This window comes from Camelus bactrianus, chromosome 6 (genome assembly GCF_048773025.1).
Source record: "Camelus bactrianus isolate YW-2024 breed Bactrian camel chromosome 6, ASM4877302v1, whole genome shotgun sequence".
Classification (NCBI taxonomy): Eukaryota; Metazoa; Chordata; class Mammalia; order Artiodactyla; family Camelidae; genus Camelus; species Camelus bactrianus.
The window spans coordinates 62,692,311-62,713,478 of NC_133544.1; the positions used below are offsets into that span (position 1 = coordinate 62,692,311).

The 21,168-nt window shown below is 54.1% G+C and overlaps 2 protein-coding genes across 2 annotated transcripts; both read left to right on the forward strand.

The window, feature by feature from the left end:
* The first annotated feature begins 1,160 nt into the window (after positions 1-1,160).
* On the forward strand, positions 1,161-10,853 carry JPH4 (junctophilin 4). The gene is given in 7 exon segments (XM_074365747.1): positions 1,161-1,829; positions 2,350-2,527; positions 2,529-2,899; positions 3,624-4,395; positions 7,212-7,330; positions 7,679-8,211; positions 9,146-10,853. Coding segments are annotated over 6 exon segments (1,890 nt in total). The 5' UTR covers positions 1,161-1,829; positions 2,350-2,516; the 3' UTR covers positions 9,230-10,853.
* Positions 10,854-11,009: 156 nt separating this feature from the next.
* Positions 11,010-21,167, forward strand: AP1G2 (adaptor related protein complex 1 subunit gamma 2). The gene is made up of 22 exons (XM_010954736.3): positions 11,010-11,131; positions 11,553-11,757; positions 12,162-12,286; positions 12,430-12,571; positions 12,700-12,796; positions 12,998-13,074; positions 13,192-13,287; positions 13,715-13,795; positions 14,079-14,177; positions 14,358-14,413; positions 14,559-14,672; positions 14,831-14,971; positions 15,056-15,110; positions 15,191-15,313; positions 18,292-18,381; positions 18,471-18,598; positions 18,865-18,969; positions 19,281-19,404; positions 19,483-19,618; positions 20,300-20,463; positions 20,678-20,776; positions 20,864-21,167. Exons 2-22 carry the CDS (start codon positions 11,554-11,556, stop codon positions 20,963-20,965), a joined length of 2,358 nt encoding a protein of 785 aa, XP_010953038.1. The 5' UTR covers positions 11,010-11,131; position 11,553; the 3' UTR covers positions 20,966-21,167.
* The last annotated feature ends 1 nt before the right edge of the window (position 21,168 follows it).

Sequence of the window (21,168 nt, forward strand, 5' to 3'; positions counted from 1 at the left end):
GTAACCGCCCCCTCCCCCTCCCCCACCCCGGGCCTCCATTCTCATCTCTGTGAAATAAGGTGGACCAGACCTTGTATGAAAAAAGCAATAGAGTGCATTTGGCTATTTACCCTGTTGTGTGTAATTGGACAGTGTCCTCTTTCCTAAGTGCTTAGGGGCTGGGTAGATGCAGCATCTAAGTAAACTGAGGGGCGGGAAAGACAGTCTGTGCCTACTTTTGTCTGTAAACAGAAAGGGCCGGGATGAGCTGCCCCTCCCCTCCAGTGAACGGTCAGGGATGGGTGGAAGGCTGAAGGGAATTATTATTGCCACAGTAAGGGCACCCCCACCTCAGTGTGTCTTTGCCTCTAGGTTTGCAAAAGAGAAAACCCAAAGCCCCAGGATCTTTATGGCACCAACAAGCATCACCCCCTGTGCCCCATTCAAAAACAATACACCCCTTCTTGCCAGCCCTCCCCCCTTCAAGGGACGTCCCAGAGAGAAACAGTCGGTGGGGGCAGAGGATGGCAAAGCCTGGGAAAGCACAGTGGGGCCAGGCTTCCAGGCAGGGATCATTTCGAGCTTGCTCGGAAAGCACAAGTGGGGAGCCTCCTGGTCCCCTGCAGCAGTTTCCTAGGGAGGACAGTGGACTTGGTGGATACAGGCATCCATGCCCCACGGCTTCCTGGCTTCAGTCCAAGCAGCTGGCAAGTCCATCCATCTCCCCAGCGCCCCACAAATACCACTTCCGGCCCCCCAGCCCCTGCTTGGGCTCTTCTTGCCTAGATGTCTCTGCCCAAGTCCGTCCTCCGTATGGAGAGCTTTCTCCCTCCCTTCACAACCCTTATTTCACTCTGTCTCCATATCTATTTCTTCTCCTTGTCCTCTGCCCCTGCTTCTCTCCTCCTTGCCATCCCTCACAAGCCCCAGAATGGGTCTCCCTCCCTTTCTCCCTCTCCGACAATATCTCCCCCACACACACACCCCCACCCCTGCCTTAGCTCTCACCCCTGCACCTCTTTCTTTGTATTCCTCTCGCCCTCTCTCGGCCTCACCAGCATCTCTCCTCCCCCAGCTGGCTTCGGCGTCCCCCAGCCTCCCCATCTTCAGCTCAGTCTCCTCCCCCTGGCTCCTCTCCCATCCCCTCAGCCTCACCCCACTCCCTGCCCGCATCCCAGGGTTTCTTTCCACCCTGGGGGTCTCCGTGCCTCTCATTCTCCTCTCTACTCTCCTCCTCCCTCATCCCAGGTTTAGCAGGCATCCATCCTTTTCTGCCCAGACATCCCCACCCCCCAACGCTACCATCGCCACTGTCTCTTCTTCCTCGTCTCCTCCGCTCCCCACCCTCTCCTCTCCTCTCTTCTCTTCTCCCTGCCCCTTTAAATCTGCCTGGCCCAGCCTCCCCCGTGATGCTGGGATGGAGCAAACATTGATTTGTGCTGGGATGGAATCAGAATTTTGATTTTTTTTCCTCTCCCAACCATAAGAAGAAAAAAATAATAAAAACACCCCCTCTTGATAGCCCCCTCTCTCTTCCTATCCAGCTCCCAGCTCCTCTTCCCTGCCTCCGTCCAAGGAAGATTTTTTTCCACTGCACTATTCTCATCTCCCCCTACCCCTGCCACTACCTTGCGCCCCCCACCCCCACCCCCACACACACACTCCACCGCCTGCTCCTCCAGCAGGGGAGAGAGGGGACTCTCTCCTGCGGCTCCCCCCACCTTGGCTCTCTGGGTTGGAGCAGTCTCTCCGGAAGGGGAGGGGGCTCGGCTTGTCTGGGCGAGGTGGGAGTGGAGGTATCCAGCCATGGATGCAGTGCCTGGGAGGCAGCCTGAGCCCCAGCCCACATGGTGAGTAACCTGCCCTCTCCCTTCCGCCTGTCTGCCCATCCCCACCCTCGCCTTTCCCCTGCAGAGCCTCCCCCATCCCCATCCTTTCCCCCACCGAACCCTTTGCCCACCTTGCTCCCATCTCCCCTCTACGTTTTCAACCCCCCCCCAACCCTTGCCAGGGAAACCAAAGGACCAGGGCAGAGGGGTCCTGACAGCAGCCAGGGAAGCGGGTGGCCTACTCTTCTAAGGACCCCCCAAACTGCCATCCACACTCGACACTTTGGGGTTCCAGGTTGGAGAAGTGGGACTCCCGCTTGGGGTTAGAACCCCAAGCCCTAGGAGGGGCTCTTTACAAGAATGGAGGGTGGGGGAGCCCCGTGCCTCCGAAGCTTAGGAGCTGCTAGAAGATGCTGCTGAAGGGTGGCGGGGGTGGGAGGGGGTTGGGGGGCGGTGTTGATGCCCTGGAGCCACTGGGCCAGGGAGCGGCGGGCAAAGAGGAGGGGCCTCGCTCGCCACTTCCCCCCCTCTTTCTCCGCAGCCACTCAGGATGAGGGTCCGGCCCTGCAAGCCCGCGCTGGGCACCCCCCTCCCGGCCCCGGTCTAACTGCCCCCGCCCCCAGGCCTCGCCCGGCTCCCAGGCCCCCAGCCGGCTCTCCAGCCCCAGGATGCGCTGAGCCACCGGGGGGCTAAGGCCGCGCCAACTACATGCATGTCCCCCGGGGGCAAGTTCGACTTTGACGACGGGGGCTGCTACGTGGGGGGCTGGGAGGCGGGGCGGGCACATGGCTACGGCGTGTGCACGGGGCCCGGCGCCCAGGGTGAGTACAGCGGCTGCTGGGCGCACGGCTTCGAGTCACTGGGCGTCTTCACGGGGCCCGGCGGACACAGCTACCAGGGCCACTGGCAGCAGGGCAAGCGCGAAGGGCTGGGCGTGGAGCGCAAGAGCCGCTGGACGTACCGCGGCGAGTGGCTGGGCGGGCTGAAGGGGCGCAGCGGCGTGTGGGAGAGCGTGTCCGGCCTGCGCTACGCGGGGCTCTGGAAGGACGGCTTCCAGGACGGCTACGGCACCGAGACCTACTCCGACGGAGGTGCGGGGGCCCTGCCCACTACTGTCTGTCTGCTCGTCCGCGTGCGCCTCCCCGCTGGCCTGCCCCGCGTGTGCCTTCCCCAGCCATACGCCTCCCGCGCCCCGCAGTTATCCTACACGTCTTCCCCATCGATATGCTTGCGCCCCATTCCCATCTTTCCGCCTTCTCCTCTCATCATCACGCGCGCCTTCCTCATTTGTCTGTCCCCTGCCTGCTTTTCCCTCTCCCCAGTCTGCCTGCCCTCACGCCCTGCCATCTACCTGATCCTCACACACTCCGTCTGCCTGTCCCACACACGTCCCCTCTCCACCTGCCGGTCCCTAACACCTCTGCTCTGCTTGTCCCCTCACACTTCCCCAGTCAGCTGGCCCCTCATAGTTCTTTTTGCTTGTCACATGCCATCTATACACCCCCATCAAACTGTCCCTCACACCCTCTGGACTGTCTGTCCTTCACACACCCCAACCTGCCCGGCCCTCCCCCTTTCCCCTGTCTACCTGCACGGCTCAGATCCGCTGATCTGCTGCCTGCCTGTCTTCCCTCTGTTCTAACCCATCTCTGACCCAACCTGGCCTGTCCCCACTCCTAGTGCCTTTCCCTGACCTCCACGCCAATTGCCCCCTCCTCTCCCGCCCGACACTTAGGCTTGCGGGGGTGCCTGGGGCCTGGAGTGCAAGGAGCGGCGAGTCCTGACTCTTTCTCCCGGCTCCTGCCCCTCCCGCAGGCACCTACCAGGGCCAGTGGCAGGCGGGGAAGCGCCACGGCTACGGCGTGCGCCAGAGTGTGCCCTACCATCAGGCGGCGCTGCTGCGCTCGCCCCGCCGCACCTCCCTGGACTCCGGCCACAGCGACCCCCCGACGCCGCCCCCGCCCCTGCCCCTGCCCGGCGACGAGGGAGGCAGCCCGGCCTCCGGCTCCCGGGGCGGCTTCGTGCTGGCCGGGCCCGGGGACGCGGACGGCGCGTCCACCCGAAAGCGCACCCCGGCGGCGGGCGGGTTCTTCCGCCGCTCGCTGCTGCTCAGCGGGCTCCGGGCGGGCGGGCGCCGCAGCTCCTTGAGCAGCAAGCGGGGCTCCCTGCGCAGCGAGGTGAGCAGCGAAGTAGGCAGCACAGGACCCCCGGGCTCCGAGGCCAGCGGGCCCCCGGCCCCAGCGCCTCCCGCCCTCATTGAGGGCTCGGCCACTGAGGTGTACGCGGGCGAATGGCGCGCCGACCGGCGCAGCGGCTACGGCGTGAGCCAGCGCTCCAACGGGCTGCGCTACGAGGGCGAGTGGCTGGGCAACCGGCGGCACGGCTACGGGCGCACCACCCGCCCCGACGGCTCCCGCGAGGAGGGCAAGTACAAGCGCAACCGGTTGGTGCACGGGGGGCGCGTGCGCAGCCTCCTCCCTCTGGCCCTTCGGCGGGGCAAAGTCAAGGAGAAAGTGGACAGGGCTGTCGAGGGCGCCCGTCGAGCTGTGAGTGCCGCCCGTCAGCGTCAGGAGATCGCCGCTGCCAGGTGTGCACCCGGTGAAGAGGCCAAATTGGGGTTAAGGGGAGAAGGTACCCTGGGGACAGGGAAGGGGGGCGGTGCCCAGAGGAGGACCAAGACCCCAGGCCTAGGGCCTGGTGGGGAAGGGCAGGCTTAGCGCAAGGCAGTTGTAGCCCTGGGTATTTGGGATGTTTATATCTGAAGCTACAGGTGGACGTGGGTGTAAACTGTGGGTGGCTGGGTATTTGAGGGAAGCCCTGTTAGACTGTAAGTGTGTCTCAGTGTCTTTTGTGGAGATGTGTGTCATTGTTGTGTGTGGGAGTAGCAATAAAAGCGCTGCTTTGTGCCGGCCCAGGAAACCTGTTCAAACTCAGACATGTCCCTAGTCTTCCTCTTCTTGCCGCTGATCCAGTCTCCAGGACAGGGAGTGTGCATTCCTAACCACATCCCAGCCTGCCCACAGTTTCATGTCATTTCAGCCTGAGGCCCTGGGGAGGTCCAGTTTGTACAGTGATCTACCACCTGGAAAGACAGTTCCTATCAGCTTTGTCTCCTCTGCCTCCCTTTGCCCAACTGATAAAGGTTTGAGGGGAGGAAGCTTGCCTGTAAATGCAATTTTCTCTGTAAATCAGATTACATTTCCATGCATCAGGAACCTTGTTATCTAAAGCAGCACTGTCCAGTATGAATATAATGCAAGCCAAAAACAGAATTTTGATTCTTCTAGTAGCCATATTGAAAAAAAAAATGAAGAAACAGATGAGATGAATTTAAGTAATATATTTTCATTTAAACCAATATATCCAAAATATTATCTTTTCAACCTAAAATATAATTAAGGAGATATTTTACATTCCCCCTACTTTTTAAGCCAAGTCTTTGAAATCTAGCCTGTATTTTATACATACAGTACATCATTCAATTTTGACTAGCCACATTTTAAGGGCTTAATAGCCGCATATGGCTTGTAACTAAAGAAAGCCAAAAATCCATTTGTAATGAGATTCACAGGCCCCTGATTTACACAATTTATGCATGGGAATTTTTCTACATTGGATTTTCTTCAAAGAGGAGGGCACAGTTGAAGAATCTTGTTTGAATTTGAGAGTGTTTCAGAGGATCAAAGGTCAAGATATATCCAAATATGCTTCAGAGAGTTTGTATAATGGGTGACAAGGGGTTTGTGTGTGTGTGTTTGTGTGTGTGTATTTGTGTGTGTGTATGCATGAACAGATCATATTCAGAGGAGATGCTTGAACCAGAAAATATCTATTTGTAGATATATCTGAGTGTCTGAGTGGTTAGAGTCCAGGGCCCTAAGCCAGGGAAGGGGGAGGGCAGAACACCAGGGAGCACTTTAGGCTAGATGAGGAGTGGGCATGTGCAGGAAAAACCGATCTCAGTAGTCAGGAGGATCAGGCAGTGGGAGGAGGCTGGTTGGTCTCCCCAGCAACAGGCCTGGCAAACCTGATTGGCTGCTGGCTGCCATGGAAACAGCAGAGCCTCAGCAGCAGGTGCCTCTGCCAGGTAGCCTGAGCCTGGCCTGATGCCTGAGCACAGACTGGGTCTACTGACTGGGCCTTGATCATCCATACCCTTCAAACTCAAAAATGCAAGCCAGCCCTTTCAATGTTGCAATTTCTTGGCAGCCAATAGAACTCACAAAACTATGATCTTCATCCACTGCCCTAAACCCTGAATGCACTAAGACAGAAGAGCCAGGTTATCAGAGAGCACTCAAACTGGCTCTAAAGGTCCTTGACCCACTAGGTTTGAGGGGAAGAGGCTGACCCTATTTCCCAAGGTATATAAGGAGGAAGTGGACCTAAAGCTACAGGGGACACCATCACCCTTCTCCCTACCCCCACATCCAGACTGCCTTCCTAGGCCAGATAAAATAGGCCCAGGGCCAGAGGGAGCCAGGAGTCTTGCTTGATCCATTCAAGCCCATGGCAATCTGATTACCTCTACCTCTGATCCTTGATGCCCCACCTTCAGTCAGAATTACAGAACTAATGTAATAATTACAAGGCATCTATGATTAACAGCAAAGGGTAAAAGGGAAGGGAAAATTGAGAATGCACCTGACATCAGAGGGAGAACTGGGAAACAACAGAGGGGAAAGGATTCATAATGCTTCAAGGTTACCTGTAACTAAGGAGCAGGGCGGGATGGAAGGGGGACTTAGAACTCACCCAGAAGGTATAATCACAATGGTGAAAAAGCATGCACATTAGCAGGGGGAGGAAACTGATAGTAGCAGAAAGGGGAGATCCACCTTATTCCAGGTCTAGCGCTCAAAAAGGAGGAGGGGTCAGGGGGCAGTAGCAGTGACCAGGGGCAGGGAGAACAATTTGATAACAGAAATGGCTGAAGAAAAGCAAGATGGGAAATTCTCGTAATAGGAGGTACCAACACAGCAAAGAGGCATAGCTTGTGAGCACCAAGTAGGTGTAGCTGCAGAGAGATGTGCTAAGAGAGTGAAGCCTGATTTGTCACTGGGAGGGAGCAGGACAGGACCAGAATAACACAGTTGAGGGCAGCGGGGAGGGCCTGGCCCCTGCAGCTGGAGGAAGGGAAGTGTTACTACAGGACAGAATGGTGGAAAGGGTGCAAGAGGAGCAGGAGGGTGTGATGAGAGCAGGCACAGCCCAGGTCTAGGAGAGGAAACAGAAGGCCAGCTGCCCTGCCAGGCTGGGGAAGGGGAGGGGAGCAGCTGGCAGAGTGTGAGCAAGGGTGAGGACTCCAGAGATGAGCTCAGATCTGGAGGATGTGATGTGGTGGGGACATGGGCCCAAGGGCTGGAGCAGGTCTGTTAAGATCCTGTCCCTGGAACCCGACAGGGCAGCAGACGCCCTTCTAAAGGCAGTGGCAGCCAGCAGCGTCGCCGAGAAGGCTGTGGAGGCAGCTCGAATGGCCAAACTGATAGCCCAAGACCTGCAACCCATGTTGGAGGCCCCAGGTGAGGCACGGGCAGCCTGGGGCAGTGAAGGGCTGGGGGTGGCTCCTGGGGAGCTGGAGGGGCTCAGGCATGGGGAAAGGGGAAGAGAATCCCTGAAGGGGACTGGGGATGGGAAAAGCCAGGGTATGAGGGTCTAAGGGGACAAGGGTGGGGGCCAGGCCCAGTTATTTGGGAAGTGGAAGTGGGAATTTATGAAATAAGGTACTAAGGACTAGGGGATTGGGATCTGACAATGAGAGCTATAAACCTGGGGATACCAGAGTCCTGGGAGGTCCTGAGAGATGAGGATAAAGCTGTAGCTTTTGCAGCCAGTTAGGCCTCTCTGATTCTCAGCTGTCCCTGCCCCAGGCCGCAGACCCAGGCAGGACTCAGAAGGTTCCGACACAGAGCCCTTGGATGAGGACAGCCCTGGGGTGTACGAGAATGGACTGACCCCCTCAGAAGGCTCCCCAGAACTGCCCAGCAGTCCTGTGTCCTCCCGCCAACCCTGGCGACTCCCTGCCTGCCGGAGCCCACTGCCTTCTAGAGGGGACCGGGGTCCCTTCTCCAGCCCCAAAGCTTGGCCTGAGGAGTGGGGGGGGCCCGGTGAACAGGCAGAGGAACTAGCTGGCTATGAGGCCGAGGATGAGGCTGGGCTGCAGGGGCCAGAGCCCAGAGATGGCTCCCCGCTCCTCGGAGGCTGCAGTGACAGTTCCGGGAGTCTTCGAGAGGAGGAGGGGGAGGATGAAGAACCCTTGCCTCCGCTGAGGACCCCAGGAGGCTCAGAACCAGAGCCCATGACCTCCCCAGTCCTGAGGGGCCTGTCTTCGAGGAGTCCGGAAGCTGGGTGCCTGGTGGAAGAGGTTGAGGAGCCTGCCGCAACTGAAAGGCCCGCCCAGCCGGTGAGAGAGACCCTCCCTCCCCTGGTGTCCTTTGGGACTCTGCTCTTTCCTAGCCCCTCTTCTCAAAGCCTGGCCTCTCATCCTGTCCAGACCTCTCTCTAATCCCCTGAGGGGCTTTGATTAACACTCAGCTTCTTCTCTGCCTGCCCAGTCTTAGACCATATCCCCTCTCAAAAAAATAGAGAACTTGCAAGCTGGAAAAAACCTTAAAGACCTTCATGTCCAACTCCCTCATTTGACACATGTGGGAACTGAGGCCCAGAGCACTTAAAAAGTAACTCACCAAGGTTACAAACTAATAATTAACAATAGAGCTAGAACATCTTTCCCTGTTCCCCTTTCATATCATTTCCAGCTCCCAGTTTCCTACTCCACCCCCAACCCACCTCCACACTTTCTCTCTTTGGTGCCCAGAAATAAAAAGGGAAAAGCTTGTTCCCTCCCTACCCTGACTCTCCCTCCCTCTCCTGGGAAGAAGGGAAATAAGAGAAGAAGGCAGAAAACAGGGAGGGGCGGAGTTTCCCCCAAACCCTCGACTCTGATTGGACTCCAGGCCTTCTCCTGTTTCCTAGCAACCACATCCTCACCCCTTCATCCCTCTCTGCTTCACTGCAGTAAAGGCGGCTGCTGCCAACGTCTGCTACTAAGGCCAGGCACCTTCTGCCTGGGCCACGTGCTGGAGGAAGGGGATGGGAGGGGAGGGAGGAGGGAGAAAGGGGTGACTTGAGCGCACCAGAGAGAAGGCAGGGCTCTGCCTGGGAGCAGAGTGGTGTTTTGCAATCCAAAGCAAAGACTGGAGATTTCCCTGCTCTGGCCTCTAAGGAGAGGTGCCTGGGACGCTTCCACTTTGCCACCTCAGTCAGGGCAGGAAGTTGGGACACGTTGCTGGAACTGGTCCTCAGGCACTGAGATTGCATTTTCTGCATCTCTCTAGGGAGCTGCCAACCCGCTGGTGGTGGGAGCCGTGGCCCTCCTGGACCTCAGCCTGGCGTTCCTGTTCTCCCAGCTCCTCACCTGAGGCTCCTTCCTGGCCTAGTTCTGGCTTCGGTCGCTGCCTCTTCACTCCTCTGACCTGCCTTTTTCTCTTTTCCTACTCCTGGTTGTTTTTTCTCCTATCTTTCTTTCTCTTCTCCCTTTGCTTTGTTTTCTGCCCCCCTCGGTTTCTATCTCTTGCTTTCTCTTTCCCTTCCTCCTTTCAGATTCTCTCATTTCCTCTGGCTTCTTCTCTGTCGTCCTCATTCCCGTCCCCATCCACCCCTTCTCTCTCTAGATTGTTTACATACGAAGGGCTTTTCTCGCTCAGAGTCTCTTCTCTGAGACACACAATTCTAAGTCAGACCATTGCCCCCTCCCCACCTTTTCTTTAGACCTGAACTTTGATGAGGGTGGGGGTTTGGTGTCCTGAGGAGTCTCCTGGAAGCTGAGTGAAAAGGAAGAAGAAAATTGAGAGGGGTATACTATATACTGGAGAAGACTATACTGGGCAAGGCACTGGCCGAGCTGCTGTGACTCCCTGACCCAAGGGGCCTGGTATCCCTCTTGAGGCCTCGTGGAAAAGCTGGAGAGGGTGCAGCCTCCATCTCCGACTCTGGAGGATCCTATCTCACCTCCAAGCACTGAGCTAGGGTCTTGCCTAACTCCATCCTTCCCTGAAGGAAATAAGGGGAATGAAAAATCCAAGTGCCCCCAGAATCTTCTCCCTCTTTCTTTCCTCAATAGCCAGCCCCTCGTCCCACCCCCTAGGGTGGCACGGCATGTCAAGAGCAATGTGTAAAGGAAAGAAAATGTCCCATGTGGCCAAGCCCACCCCCGACCTCTCCAACCCTTCTCTCTCTCCCCCTAAAAGTTTATTTGGTTGGTCTGGACTCACTTGTGGCCTTTGATTAAATTTCTAAGGGGCCTGAAGAAGACATTTCTACTGCAGAGGGTTAGAAGCAGCTGAGCAAGGACCTCACTCCCCAACTCTGGCAGTGGGGGTGGGGGGAGGCAATTCTGGAGACTGAACAAAGTAATAGGAACTTACAGGGCTGAAGAAGTTGTTTAGTAGTCTCTAATTGGATTACATCCCTTGCCCGATCATATCGGAATCTTGTGAAATGGGAAAACAACAGAAGGAGGGGATCAAAGGAAGCCAATCTCTCATACACTTTCCAGGCAGGGCAGAGGTGTGAGTCAACCAGGGGTGTGAGGTGGGTGGAGAGCCCTGTTTGAGGTGGTGACTGATCCCCGGTACTAGCTTTTCCCCTGGGGGCAGGAAGCCCTAGGAAGGAGGGGACTGTCTGGTCCCCAGAGGATCTTTCCTCCCTCCCCTGCATGAGGCAAAGGCAAGCTGCCTGCCAACCCCCTCCCTCAAGGAATGGCCTTGCCTGGGAATGCCCACCACATACAACCTCTTCTTTTTTCTAGTCAAACTGTTTGCTCCTTGGCCTGCCTCCCTCCTTCCTCCCCTCTCAACCTTTACTTCTGATTTCTATTTCATGGAATTTGGGATTGAAGATAAACTACAACAGTGCCGCCAACACCAAGTCTTGCAGGAAAAAAATACAAAGAAATTAAACAAAAAAAAAATATATTAATAAAAAAGTTCAAAAAAGGGGGGGGAATTGTCCTCTCCTTTGGGGTGCGATGGCTTCAAACCCAAGCTCTCTGAGGCTCTCCGGGTGGAGGAGCCCTCTTGAGGACCCCCAGGCCTGTTATATACAATCTCGCCGCCCCTAAGTAGTTAAGAGCTTCTCCTAAACTCCAAAGCCCAGAGGCCTGAGCTCAGAGGATTCAAGACTGCTCAGCAGGACGGCCCAGGAGGGGCGGGGTCTCGTGATGGGGGCGGGGAAAGGGAAGAACCAGACCAAGGACCAACCCCCGACGGGGCTTGTACCAGGAAGCGCCGGGGGGAGAGGAGCGGAGTTGAGACTGGAGCCAGGTAAGGCAGACGTTATGGCTGGCGTCCTGCTGTGGGGAAGATGAGGCCGCCGAGTTGTGAACGGGGGCAGGGGGGTTGGAATTCCGCAGAAGAAATCGCGCAAAGCCCTAAGAGGAAGGGAATGGCTGAACTAGGGATGGGAAACCAGGTGGAGGCGACCGGGTGGTGAATAAATAGGCGGGGTTCTGGCGCTTGCTCTGTAGCAATGGGCCGCCGGGTGGGGCAGAGACGCATGCGTAGTAGGGATCTCCTCTGGCGTTGTGCAGTGGCACAGTTTGGAGACCCACGTGGGGAAATGTAAATGTAGGCTAAATGTTAGGGTAGCTGTGGGACCCAAGCCCTCAGGATCTTGGTACAGGGCAACCCTGGGCTGCCGGCCAGAGGGTTAAAGCTCTCTCCGTTCCTGGGCTCTGCCCCTCAGGATGGTGGCAACCTCGTTGAAACTTCGAGAACTAATCCAGGAGATTCGTGAGGCCAAGACCCAGGCCCAGGAGCGGGAGGTGATCCAAAAAGAGTGCGCCCACATCCGGGCCTCCTTCCGCGATGGGGACCCTCTGCACAGGCACTGCCAGCTGGCCAAACTTCTCTACGTCCACATGTTAGGCTACCCCGCCCACTTTGGACAGGTACTGGGCAGGGACACCTCCCTTCTGAGTTTGATGAGAGAAGCTGGTGGCGCACGGTTTCAGACCCCCTCACCTGTTTGTGCCCCAATTTCTTTATTCTACAAAGTTCCTGAGTCCTCACAGAGTGCACCACAGACCTTCCCCATTACACCACCTGGTCATCGGTTGGACTGACCCTTCACTCTCTGGCCAGCGCCATTCAGGGCACCTCCCCCTCCTTCCATCCTCCTGTTTCCTTGAAACTACCCACTGATTGAATCTCCTAAACCTCTCTTGTTGAAGGGAGGGTGATGGGATATGCTGCCCCAACGGGTTAATCTGGTGTTAAGGAGAAAGAAAGAAAAGGGATGTTAGTGCCTCCAGTTTCACCCCTGCCCCTTCCTGGTCTGCCCCCTTCCCTATAGATGGAGTGCCTGAAACTGATCGCCTCCCCCAGGTTCACAGACAAGAGGGTGGGCTACCTGGGGGCCATGCTTCTACTGGATGAGAGGCAGGATGCCCACCTGCTCATTACGAACAGCATCAAGAAGTGAGAGGGTTCTGGGAAGCACTTGGAATCAGGGAGATGGGAGAGTGGGGAACTGGGAAATCCCAGGGGGTTGCCTGCTGTAGGTACTGGGAAGGACTGGGTCTCTCAGAAGCTTGACTGACCAACTACCCAAAACTCTGCAGTGACCTGAGCCAGGGGATTCAGGCCGTACAAGGTCTGGCCCTGTGCACTCTAAGCACCATGGGCTCTGCTGAGATGTGTCGGGACCTGGCCAATGAAGTGGAGAAACTGCTCCTGCAGCCCAGCCCCTATGTGCGCAAGAAGGTGAGATAGCAAGACTTGAGGCACTTGCCTCTCCAGAAGCTGTCCCCTCTCTGCCACATGGTGGAGGTTGGGAAGGTCCATCCTAGCAGACTGACCCCAGCACCCTCTGAGTCCCCTGACCTTTGCAGGCTGTTCTGACTGCAGTACACATGATCCGGAAGGTCCCTGAGCTCTCCAACATCTTCCTCCCACCCTGTGCCCAACTGCTGCACGAACGCCACCACGGTATGGTCACAGGGCTCCTCATCCCCTGTCTGAGCTCTGGCTATGGACAGAAGAGAAAAACGGGACGGAAACGCCAGCTCCTAGGAGAAGGGTAGCATGTGCGCACTAGCACACGCAGCCGTGCACATACGCATGCGCGCAGTAGACTCCTGTGCCCGGCGCACCATTCACCCCTCCCCCCTCCACCCCGCCTTACCTCAGGCATCCTGCTGGGCACCATCACGCTGATCACGGAACTCTGTGAACGAAGCCCTGCGGCCCTCAAGCACTTTCGAAAGGTGGGCTGGTAAAGGGACGGCCCCGGAACAGACAGAGGGGGACAGTGGGGTTGGGATGGGGCTGAAGGTTGAAAGGATTAGGAAGAAGGCCCAGATCCGGCTGTGCCCTCCCTCCAGGTGGTGCCCCAGCTGGTGCAGATCCTACGGACTCTGGTGACGACGACATACTCCACAGAACACAGCATTTCTGGAGTCAGCGACCCCTTTCTGCAGGTGGGCTGACCCTTCCCTGCCGTATCCCTGGAACAAAAAGCTAAGTAAGCCCATGGCCTGTGGTCACCTCCCAGGGAATGCTTTGGCTTAGTCAGTGTCTTGGGCAGGAGGGTGGCAGGTATGGACTTCCCAGGCCATCCCAGAACCAGTATGGGGAGGAGGATGCCCTAAGGTCAAAAAATCCACTTTGGTACCAGTTTACTTTAAAAGCCTGTCCCCAAATCTCCTGGCCTCACACACCTCTGATCCCCTCTTGCAGGGCCCAAAGGACCAGTGGAGGTGGGGGAGGGGCAGGGAGTCTCTAGAGAATCAGCTGAACCCCTCACAACGTTCTCAATGCTGGATTTTTCTCCTCTGCTCTGTGACTCCTTACCCTAAGAACCATCCCACCACCACCACCACCTTTCAGCCTTTAACCCAATTTCAGGTCCAGATACTTCGTTTGCTTCGGATTTTGGGCCGGAACCACGAGGAGAGCAGTGAGATCATGAATGACTTGCTGGCCCAGGTAGGGGCGGGGGCGCTTGTTAGGTGTGTTGCTCTGTGATCCCACCAGCCCTGGGCATCCCTCACATGCCCGCTCACCATGCGGTGGCCATAAGATCTCATCTTCATTTCCCCCTAGACCATGATCTCCCTGAAGACAGGGACACATTCTGTCTCAGTGCAATAGCTGCTAGTACATAGTTGGGCCTCAGGGAACTTAGATGGTTGAGGGATGACATGGTAGACACTTTCCAGAGACCTGAGCAGAGGACAGACCCCCTGCATCTTCTCTCCTACCCACACAGGTAGCCACAAACACAGATACCAGCCGAAATGCAGGCAATGCGGTCCTGTTTGAGACAGTGTTCACCATCATGGACATCCGCTCTGCAGCCGGCCTGCGGGTACCATCCCATATGCCCCTCCCCCTGGGGCTCCTCCCACCCGCCCCAGACAGACGGACAGGTCCTTTTCATTGGTTTCTTCTCCCCACCCCTGTCACCCTGTGCCATGCAGTCCCCAGTCCTGAATGAGCGGGTTGCTCCTCCCCTGACTGTCCCCAGCCTCTGCTCTGCCTCTTGTAGGTTCTAGCTGTCAACATTCTTGGCCGCTTCCTGCTCAACAGTGACAGGAACATTAGGTAATAGACCCAGATGTCTGGGGGGCTATGCCCTCCTTCCAGAGTCCCCCAATTCACCTGCCTCTGATTCCTATACCCAGGGCAGGATGGGGCGGGGAGGGGGCTGACGGCCACAGCGTGACAGGGCCTCTCCTACTTGGGCCAGGTACGTAGCGCTGACATCCTTGCTGCGGCTGGTGCAGTCGGACCACAGTGCTGTACAGCGGCACCGGCCCACCGTGGTGGAATGTCTGCGGGAACCTGACGCCTCCCTCAGCCGGTGAGCAGAGCCAAGGGCCTGGGGGCCAAGACCCAGACCAGCTCAGAGCAGCTGGAGAAAGGGGCCTAAGGAGACAGGTGCTTTGGGAAGAGGGGGCCTGAGGCATGTCATGGCGGGAACCCAGGCTGCCTCGTATCAGCACCCGTCTCTCCTGCCAGGCGGGCCCTGGAATTGAGCCTGGCTCTGGTGAACAGTGCCAACGTACGAGCCATGACACAAGAGTTACAGGGCTTTCTGGAGTCCTGCCCCCCTGATCTACGAGCTGACTGTGCCTCGGGCATTCTGCTGGCGGCAGACAGGTAAGGGGACAGGTGCCCAGGAGGCAGAGAGGGTGGAGTCTGAGGAGGGTCAGCACCAGGACTGAAGAGCCATATGTCCCCTAGGTTTGCCCCAACCAAGCGGTGGCACATAGACACCATCTTGCGTGTGCTGACGACGGTGAGGCAGGGCCTGGGCCGAGAGCTGGGTGGGAGCAGGCAGGGTTCACCACCCTGACACGGCCATGTTCACCCCTCCAGGCGGGCACCTATGTACGGGATGACGCGGTAGCCAACCTGACTCAGCTGATCGGGGGCGCCCAGGAGCTCCACGCCTACTCTGTGCGCCGCCTCTACAGCGCCCTGGCCGAGGACATCTCCCAGGTACTGCTCCCACCACCAGCCTGGGGCTGCCCGACCCTCCCAGCCCTTCCTGGGCCACCTATTCCCTACACCTGATTCCCAACTATTTTTCTCTCAGGGTCACGGCTCTTTACTTAGTGGAGGAGAGACTCAAGGACAGAGTCCTGTTTGTAGTTAGAACTTCTGGACTTCTGTCTGGCACTGATACCTGCTGTCTGTGCAACCACAGATGACTCACTTAACTTTCTTCACACTAGGTGTACTCAGCATTCTGCTCTGCCTACCTCCTGGAGCTGTCTTGATCACATAAGATAGACAAAAGCTCTTTCTGCTTGTATTAGGTTTTATTATTACCTTGAATGCTGAGTGAATTCACAGATGCCAGCCAGTATCTATAGCCCCCTTTCCATATTACTTAAGTAGGGTGAGCAGGAACCACCCACCCTTCCTCAACGGAGGGACCACCTCACTTCTCCATCCTCACTGCACCTCTTGTGGTTAGGCCATGTGGTTTTGTTTTGGGTTTTGGCGGGGGGGGTTGCCTTACTTTTTTTTTTCAGCTTAAAAAATTTTTTTTTCATGTATTTGTTTATTGGAGTATAGTTGGTTTACAATGTTGTCTTAATTTCTGGCGTATAGCATAGTGATTCAGTTATACGTATGTATATATTCTTTTTCATACTCTTTTTTGGCATTTTTTAGCTTGCTTTTGTTTTTTATTACAGTAAAATATTATATATTTATTACAGAAAAATGCAAAAATACTGGAAAGCAAATACACCAAAAAAGTAAAATAAAACTACTTACAATTCCACCACCACCACCCAAAGATAACCCTGTGAACACTGTAGGGTACAGCCTTCCAGACATTTTTTGTGTGTATATTTATTCTTTTTTTCTTTCTTTCTTTTTCATTTTAAAATTTTCATATATGTACTGTTGATTGTTTCTAAGAACAGGTTAGAGCTTTGGCTTTTTTTTTTTTTTTGGTAATTCATAGCTTTTTTATTTTTTTTTTAACATTTTTTTATTGAGTAATAGTCATTTTACAATGTTGTTAGAGCTTTAGCTTTTTAAACTTACATAGTTATCAAGGGAATAAAGCCAACCGACAAAGAATCAACAGAATGAAGTAATCCAATCATAAAGGACAGTCAGATATGCTTATACATATTCAGAAAATCAATCATCCAAGTTATAAATAAGTAGTTCATTTGTGTCTTTTTTTTTAGATTCCACATATAAGTGATATCATATAGCATTTTTCTTTCTCTTTCTGGCTTTCTTCACTTAGAATGACGATCTCCAGGTCCATCCATGTTGCTGCAAATGGCATTATTTTATTCTTTTCTTTTTGTTTTTTCATTAAAGTATAGTCAGTTTACAATTTTGTGTCAATTTCTGGTGTACAGCACAATGCTTTGGTCATACATGAATATACATATATTCATTTTCATATTCTTTTTCACTGTAAGCTACTACAAGATATCAAATATAGTTCCCTGTGCTATACAGTATAACCTTGTTTATCTATTTTATATATACCAGTCAGTATCTGCAAATCTCAAACTCCCAATTTATCCCTTCCCACCCTCTTCCCCACTGATAACCGTAAGTTTCTTTTCTATGTCTGTGAGTCTGTTTCTGTTTCTGTTTTGTAAATACGTTCATTTGTCTGTTGTTGTTTTTTTTAGATTCCACGTATGAATGATATTTGGTATTTTTCTTTCTCTTTCTTGCTTACTTCACTTATATTCCATTGTGTATGTATGTGTGTGTGTGTATGTATGTGTGTGTATATATATATATATATACACACATATATATATATCACTTCTTTATCCAGTCAACTGTTGATGAATATTTGGGTTGTTTCCATGTTTTGGCTATTGTAAATAGTGCTACTATGAACATTGGGGTGCATGTGTCTTTTTAAATTATTAACTTTTTTTGGGTATATGCCCAGGAGTGGGATTGCTGGATCATAAAGTAAGTCTATTTTTACTTTTTTAAGGAGCTGCCATACTGTCCTCCATAGTGGCTGCACCAATTTACATTCCCACCAACAGTGTAGAAGGGTTCCTTTTCTCCACACCCTCTCTAGCGCTTATCATTTGTAGTCTTTTTAATGATAGCCATTCTGGCTTGGGTGAGATGATATCTCATTGTAGTTTTGATTTGCATTTCCCTAAGAATTAGTGATGTTGAGCATCTTTTCATGTGTTTGTTGGCCATCTGTATGTCTTCTTCAGAGAGATGTGTATTTAGTCTTCTGCCCATTTTTTGATTGGGTTGCCTGTTTTTTGGTATTAAGGTATATGAGCTATTTGTATAATTTTGAACTTCTTTGCATTACTTTCTGAATTTTATTCTAGTGTTTTTTTTAAGTTGAAATATAGTTGATTTATAATATTGTGTTAGTTTCAGGTATATAGCAAAGTGATTCAGTTATTTTTTTTTTCAGATTAGTTTCCATTATAGGTTATTACAAAATATTGAATATAGTTCCCTGTGCTCTACAGTAAATTCTTGTTGCTTATCTTTTTTATGTATAGTAAAGTTTATCTGTTAATCTGATACTCCTAATTTATCCCTCTCACTCTTCCCCCTTTTGTAACCATAAGGTTGTTTTCTAAGTCTCTTCTATTTCTGTTTTGTATATAGACTCATTAGTATCATTTTTTAGATTCCACGTGTAAGTGATACCATATAATATTTGTCTTTCTCTGAGTGACCTCACTAAGAGAATGTCTAGGTCCATCCTAGGCCATGTAGTTCTGATGCCTGGCCACCAGAGGGCAGAGGAAGCCCAGGAGCCAGGACAGAGCCACGAGCAAATTAACAAAACTGCTCTTGTAATTGCTCCCTGTGGCAAGGCCCTTCCCTCTCCCCACCCTTCCAAACCCCATCATCTCTGCACTGCCTAAAGGGATGTCACAGGATCTGGAAGAGAGGAGGGTACCCAGACTCTGGCCCAGCATGTTTCTCATCCCTTGCAGCAACCGCTGGTGCAGGTGGCAGCCTGGTGCATCGGGGAATACGGGGACCTCCTGCTGGAGGGGAGCTGTGAGGAAACGGAGCCCCTTCAGGTGGGTCCTGCTTTGGGAGTCCACTGAGGAGGGTCAGGTCAGGGGAGGCAGGGCTGGCCCCAGGGTCACTCCTTGTGTGCCCCTGGAAGGTGGAGGAAGAGGAGGTGTTGGCACTGCTGGAAAGGGTGCTGCAGTCCCATATGTCCCTGCCGGCCACCCGAGGATACGCCCTCACAGCCCTCATGAAGCTCAGCACCCGGCTGCATGGGGACAACAAGTGAGAATGGGTCCCAGCCCCTCCCACAGAGCCTCTTCTTGGTGCCTCCGGTGAGAGATGCCCCTTCCAGTTTCTGACCTCTCTGGGCCCACAGTTCGATTGCCCGCCCACCCCAGCCCACTTCCCAAGTCCTTAGGTTCTTCTTTTTGAGACAAGTATTGTGGGTATCTTCCTGCCCTGTGGGGACCCTTCCTTCTCTGCCGCATCCTGGAGGTGAAGGGCCGGGCAGACTGCCGTCCCCACTCACATGGCTCCCTGTGGCCCAGCCGCATCCGCCAGGTGGTGTCCATCTACGGGAGCTGCCAGGACGTGGAGCTGCAGCAGCGGGCGGTGGAGTACAACACTCTCTTCCGGAAGTACGACCACATGAGGTGCGAGCGCCACTCTGCCATGGTGGGGACCCAAACCCTTGCCCGTTCCCCAGTGTCCCTTTCTGGGTCCGAGAGCCTCATCCTCACCTGTGTCCTTCCTCATCCACAGTCAGAGCCTCCCACCCACAGTTCATTGAAGCTAAGTGGGCTTCCCACCCTCCTTGTTTGTCTGAAATCCAGCAACAGTGTGCCATCCTAGGAAATCGGAGGGGCACTTCTGACCCTCCATGTTCTTGCCCCTCTTCCCTCACACCTCTTCTGAAAAGCCCAGGGTCTCCCCAGAGGGTGACACCTGCATTCTGTCCTCTCAGGGCTGCCATCCTAGAAAAGATGCCTCTTGTGGAGCGAGGTGGCCCTCAGGGTGATGAGGAAGCAAAGGAAAGCAAAGCAGCAGCCCGGCTTTTGGAAACAGCTGCTGTCCCCACAGAGCCCCAGGTGAGGAGGCAGGAGCCCCAGGGACGAGCATGGTCCAGCTTCCATACCCAACCCTGACCCTTCTGCCCTTTCCCCCAGGCCTCAAAGCTCTTGGATCTGTTAGATCTCCTGGATGGCCCTTCTGGGGATGCTCAGCACCCTCCCCCTCTGGACCCCACCCCAGGAGGCGCTTTAATACACCTCCTTGACCTTCCCTGTGCTCCCCCACCCGCGGGTAAGCCTCAGCAAAGGGGAGACATCTTAAAGAAGGGGTGGTGGAAATGGGCTGCTTCCCTTTCTAAGCCAAGGACTGAGGTTTGGGTACGATCTTTCCTGCTATGTGTCCCCATCACATCCCTGTCTTAGTACAAGGGTTCATTAGATCATGCCAGTCTCCTCCTGGACACCCTTCAGTATCTTGCTTTGTTCCATACTTCTTTCCTGGCTTCTGGCCCTGCTTCCTCCCTGCCCACCTCATGTGCTCTCTCACTACCTGTTCCACTGGCCCCTCCCAACTCCTCAGGCCCTTGGTGTTCATATTCTTTTCACGTGGAAAGTTCTTTCCCCAGCACATCAGACAACTGGCTCATTCTCTCTTCAGGTCTCAGCGGAAATGTTGGCTGCCTTCCCCCACCACTCCTGTTTAAGTTAGTTGCTCCCAGTTATTCTGACAATAGTTTATTTCCTTCCAAGCACCAATTACAGTCCCTGGTTATCTTGTTTTCTGGTGTATTGCTTCTCTCCCCCCACTAGACTATAAGCCCCAGCAGGGACCTCAACTTCTTGTCCACTCTGTCACTAACATCTCAAGCAGTGCCCTGCACCCAGCGGGTACTCATTTAATTTTTACTGAATGCATGAATAAACTCATTCTCTTCAGCCTACACACTGAGCTAATTCTCTTCCCCAACTCTAGCTCCCATCCCAAATCTCAGAGTGTTTGAGCGCAAAGGACTGCAGCTGAATCTGTCTTTCGTTCGACCCCCTGAGACTCCTGCTTTGCTGTTGATCACTGTCACTGCGACCAACGACTCAGGGGGTGATGTCACCCACTTCATCTGCCAGGCTGCTGTGCCCAAGGTTTGTAGAAGACCAGGATTAAGAGATGCCCTGGGTACTCCAGGAGAAAAAGCCACTACATGGAGGAGGTGGGTGGGGGAGAGGAGATGAGAAGGGAGTGATGTGCAGAGGTGGGCGCTTGGGGAGTTATGGGAAGTGGCTCTAAAACTTTTGGGTGTGGAGGGGTTGCCTGAGCCCAGCCTGCCTTACTATGCTCTGTCCAACCTCTGTTCAGAGTTTCCAGCTGCAGCTACAGGCCCCCAGTGGAGACACAGTTCCAGCTCAGGGTGGCCTTCCGATGACCCAGCTCCTCAGAATCCTCAATCCTAATAAGGTGAGCTGCAGGAGCCCCTTGAGGCTAAGACCCAGGGAAGGGTGGAGTCATTGGTGCTGACCCTGGTCTCCGCTCTCCTATTCCTAGGCCCCCTTGCGGCTGAAGCTGCGCCTCACTTACAACCACTTTGGCCAGTCGGTGCAGGAAATCTTTGAGGTGAACAACTTGCCTGTGGAGACGTGGCAGTAACTCATCTTCCACTCACAACCTGAAATCCTCCTGTGTCCCCAAACCCTGGGGGCCCCAACTACTTGGAGCCAATGCTGGAGGGTGACCAGCAGGTGGCGCTCTGGTCCTGTGCTTGCCACTGCAAAAACTGGGGGCTGCCCCCTAACCCCACAAATAATGAAATCCCAACAAAGTCCCAATAAAGCTATAGGGGGGAAAGCCAT